This window comes from Frankliniella occidentalis, unplaced genomic scaffold (genome assembly GCF_000697945.3).
Source record: "Frankliniella occidentalis isolate FOCC.00 unplaced genomic scaffold, Focc_3.1 Scaffold79, whole genome shotgun sequence".
Classification (NCBI taxonomy): domain Eukaryota; kingdom Metazoa; phylum Arthropoda; class Insecta; order Thysanoptera; family Thripidae; genus Frankliniella; species Frankliniella occidentalis.
Window position 1 is genome coordinate 71253 of NW_026267209.1, and position 4618 is coordinate 75870.

Consider the following 4618-nt stretch of genomic DNA (forward strand, 5'->3'; position numbering starts at 1 on the left):
CTCTCTCTTTTTCTTTCACCCCTTCTTCCTCCCTCGACGTCCTATAATTTCCAAGCAACCAAGCATCTCTCATGGAAGATATGTATGCGGGGACTTGTTGATTTTTCCAAAACTCTTCTCACTGGCCGTCTGTTGCAGCCGCTGCCCGACGTGTTCCTGGGGATCACCATGAGGGCACCGCCCTTCATGGATCGTGACTCCGAGTTCAATCTACGGAGATACATCGTCGCGTATCCTTTGTACTCGATGCTCTCTCATGTTCGGATGTTATTTAATTAATGCATATAGCGTATGCTCCCGAGAAAGATCTTCAAAGCTACATTGTGTACATCTCGCTTTCGATTCTGCTTTTTCCTTGACAGACCCACTCACAGGTACGGCGGCAATCTCATCGCGCGTCACTCGAAAGAGTTGGCCGTGTTCACCCTCCATTCGTCTGACGAGGTACGATATCAGCGACGCCAACACATAAGTATTAACATGACCTTGACCCATAACGTCACATTACCCCCTCCCCCTCCCCCTCACGACCCGCGTCCCGAATTAACATGCATGCCACCAAAGTTTTTCTCCTCCGACTGGTGTTGACACACGCGTGTGGAAGCGAGATCGTGCGCGGGCCAAAAACTCGTTTCGTATTTCCAGCGTCGTTTTGCCCCGCCCCTTTCCCTACTCTACCCGCCTCAGACCGTCACAAAGCCGCACAGCGCATGCCTTTGCCTTTGTTTCTCTATGGCCTTTTCTCAATATGAAAATCTTAATGCCCCCCATCTCCTCTCGCACGCGCGTGTCTCCTCGTCCCCATGACCCTTCTGTCTCCTCCGGGTCACTGCCCCCGTTTTCTCTCCCCCGCCCCCTCACTCATCCCCTCTCGTCTCTGCGAGAATCGCTGATGTGTTTTGTTTCCCCAGACTTTCTCCGGCGTGAGCGACGAGGGCCTCGACGTGGACGTCGAGTGGGTGTGGGACTGCATCCGGAAGGGGGAGCTCCTGCCCGCGCAGCGCTACACCACCTACGGCTACCGCGGGGGCTACAAGGGCTACCGGGGCCGGACCCCGGACTCGGACGAGTCCAACGGGCTCATGGACTTCTACTGAATGGCTGGCCCTGCTGCACGTGCACAGTCCTTCGCGCGGGACAACCATGTTGCGCAACCCTCTCCCAACCTTCTCTCCCAATATAGCCTTCTCTCCCAATATCCTTCTCTCCCGACCTTCTTTCCCTATAGCCTTCTCTCCCAATTCTCCCCCCCCCCCAAAAAAAAACACCTCGTTTTACTGGGTTTTGCAAATTCCAATCAGATTGTGAATTTTTGCTCCCACTCAATGTGGAGAAATATGCATGCTGCGTTCTTTTGTAAATATGGGGTAGCTGCAGCTACATGTGCGCTGAGTATTTTTGGCTGTTTCTTCTACCGGTGTGTTCTTTTGAACTGCCGTCCTAGCTGTAAGGTACTCGTTTATTGAACGGTACAAAAGATGATTACAAGACTGATACCACTATGAAACCACTGATACCACTTCTTTCTGAAACGCCCCACCATATATGTGTTTGGTATAATGTTTTGTCAAGGAGGCAAATAATCGCTTTTTTTGTGTGTGTTTTGGTTGAAGCAAGGAATTTATTTCAGTTGAACGCTGCACACTCTTCTCCGGTTGAACAGGGTGGTAATCACAAGAGAACAGACATAAAGGAAACAAACATTATCGGAAACGTGTCGGGTCCCGACACGAGTGACTGGTCTACTCTGCTTAGGGCATAATTATTTCTCTTAACTCTAGCGACCCTGCGGACCGCGGCGCCTGCTCACCCGGCCGTCGGTCCGCAAGGGCGGTGGGGTGGCGGGCGGAGCAGCTGACTAATAGCGATACCGTAAAACTAATCTCCTTCCAGCTCGATTAAGGGCCGAGTCAAAACATTGGAATAGAACGTAAACAAAACATTCGGAGCTGCGCGGGGCTGCGGCGGGGGCCGGCCGGCGCGCGTCTTAGCCGAAGCACGATACGGCGTTGAAGGCGCACTGCTTCCAGTAGGAGCGCTTGCGCTGCAGGTCCGTCACGTCCATCTCCTTGCGCAGCTTGCTGACCATCTGCTTGGCGAACAGGTAGTTCATGAGGGCCGTCTCCACGCTGCCGTCGTCGTCCATGAGCTGCTGACAGAAAGAAGAGAAGGATGTTATTATTGAGATTCAGGACTGTGAGATATTCAGAGACTGCAGCAGGCTTCCGGGGCTATTATGGTGAGCTGGAGAGGGGAGATTATAAGTTCAAACTACAGACGCCTCGGGTGAGGGAGGGGCGACAGGAACGTTGATTTGATTCACTGATTTTAGGGATTATTACAATTGAAAAGGGGGGCGGGGGCGAGCGATGCTGGGTCTCCTAGCAGTCTTCGTGGAGCAGGGCGCGGCATCTGCTGCGGGGGAGGACAGAGAGCGATTTGGTCGCGACGGGGTCTGAGACAGGGCGGGGTCCCTGCTGGATGGAGGAATGACATTAGTCGCGATCGGGCGCGGCCCGCCCCGCTCCGCTCCGCCCCGCCCAAGCTAACGAGCGCGTTAATTAGTGCAGGCGCTAGGCCGGGCGCTGCGCCTCTAAGCTGTATTTTATTCCTTCCTTTCTTCACTCTGTTAACACGATCCTTCCCCTCTCTCTCTCTCTCCCGTGCCTCCCTGCTTCCCTGCTACGGTGAAGCCGACACCCCGCCGGCGCGCTCGCCGCCCCCGTGCCTGCCTGCTTGCTGCCTGCTGGGCCGCGTCGGCGTCGGCCCTACCTCGTGGATAAAATGAGTGGGCAGCCCTCCTTGTCACCGCCGCTGCGCCGCCCCCGCCCCGCCCACGACGCCCTCCCCCTGGCGTGCCCTTGCTCCAAACACACCGATAGAGAACAGACTCGACACGACGGGTCCGCCCCCCGCGGGGCCCCCCAGGGGAGGTCGCGTGAACAATGACGGAACACTCCTGCTGACCACCCACGCGGACCAGGGGGTACCTCTCTACAACCCGGGAAGGGAGGGTCCTCGCCGGCGCTGACCGCACAGCATAGCGCGGGACCGAGAGCCACCTCGTCGGCGACCCGTGAACAACGCCCGCGCCCGCGGCACACGCCGGACCCTGACTGCGTACTGCCCACTCCAGTATACTGCCGTCTCTCTCGTACTTCGTGGCGTGACCCTCTGGTCCCGCGGTGACCGCTCCTCCTCCTCATCCTTCTCCTCCTGGCCGTGGACGAGATCGACCTCGCTCCACGTGGCACACTCTGTGGAGGATGACGGCCCAGAAGGTGCGCGCTGACATTTCTTTTTGACTTTTTGACTATTAAAGAATTTGATTGGGTCACTTAAAACTGCACATCTTTTATGTAAAACAAAACCAGTGTCGACAATTTTGTGAGACTGGAAGTTTAGTGGTGTGTAATAATGCAATAGTCGCCAGAATTGAGAAATAATCAGAATCTAGAACAATCGATTTTTTTAGTATTGATCTGCCCTTTGCTTGTTAATAAAGACTGATGGTTTTTGTTGTTTTTCTACAGTTTTGAATGGTATTTTGAATAATTTTTGTATCGGTTCAAAGGTTTAGTGAAATGTCAATATACTAAAAATTTAGAATTATGAAGTTGTTTTGATAATAACCAGAGTGTTTTAGAGCCACGTCAGCGTCAGGAGTAATTCAAGCACAAGACTGCGTGTTTGGTTGGACGCTCTCGCGTGATGATTCACTTGACTAATCTTTTGTCTTGTTGCAGCTGGTTACTCGCTCGTCTGGTAGGCGTTCTGGAGGTGCTTCACGTGCACCCCCCTTGTCGGCTGGTCCCTCTGTAGCCCACGCTAAAAGCAGGTTCTTGGTTTCCAAGCAAAGAATCCGCGCTCCAAGCAAAATTGGTGATTTTCAAGCAGAATGGAGGATTTGTTTGGAAACCAGTCGAATCTGCGTGGAAAACGGGAGCGCGCCTGCTTGGAAAATAGTGCGCTCTGCTTGGAGACAGTTAGCATTCTGCCTATAAACCAAGCAGTCTGCTCTGAATCGAGCCTTACGCCCGGACTGTAGCGCGCTGTCGTCGTGCAACGGGGCACGGCCAGAAACCAACAGACATTTTCAAATACAAATAACCTTATGTGTTTGTGTAGCTGTAACTGAGTGGAGTGTCCTCTAGTTTTAATTTTCCATGCATGTCACATACGCAGTACGGTACCACGCTCCTGGTACAACACGCATTCTTCCTGTCCACTTATACCCGCTTTCTCCTGTTGCAGGCTCTTCTTGTGCTGCCCCAACTCGAAGGCTGATGTCTCCCTACTTGCACGTGCGCGCTGGTGTCGGGGGGACTCCTTAACCCTATCGCCACTCTTAGGCTTTCTGACGGTGTTCTCGTGCTGTTGCAGCCGCTGACCCCGGCACAGCGAGAGAGACAGCGCCCACAGACCGCCCTACGAACGCCCCGTGTTCGCTGCACGAGGTGAAGCTGGACGCCGTGGACGAGAAGACCTCACTCCACGAGGAGAGACGGTACGGTGAGCCCGAGGTATATTGTTTACATTGCAATTGTGTTTTGTAAGTAACACTATTGTAGACATCCGTGGCCACATGCGTAGTAATCAAAATCACTAGACTGTGTGC

The 4618-nt window shown here is 53.7% G+C and overlaps 2 protein-coding genes across 3 annotated transcripts in view; one reads left to right on the forward strand and one right to left on the reverse strand.

Moving 5' to 3' along the window:
- LOC113208718 (DNA ligase 3) overlaps positions 1-1507 on the forward strand; it is a 27100-nt gene extending 25593 nt beyond the window's left edge. The window contains exons 15-17 of the mRNA XM_026425857.2: positions 139-230; positions 375-444; positions 912-1507. Of these exons, the coding sequence (XP_026281642.2) occupies positions 139-230; positions 375-444; positions 912-1097 (348 nt within the window). The 3' untranslated portion in view covers positions 1098-1507. The remainder of the gene's footprint in view (positions 1-138; positions 231-374; positions 445-911) is intronic.
- A 104-nt stretch (positions 1508-1611) lies between these two features.
- Positions 1612-4618, reverse strand: part of LOC127749696 (prohormone-1-like) — a 33672-nt gene continuing 30665 nt past the window's right edge. The window contains exon 3 of one of the 2 annotated variants that reach the window (XM_052268953.1): positions 1612-2152. In XM_052268953.1, the coding sequence (XP_052124913.1) occupies positions 1988-2152 (165 nt within the window). In that variant the 3' untranslated portion in view covers positions 1612-1987. The remainder of the gene's footprint in view (positions 2153-4618) is intronic. The other variant, XM_052268954.1, reaches the window with a different exon arrangement.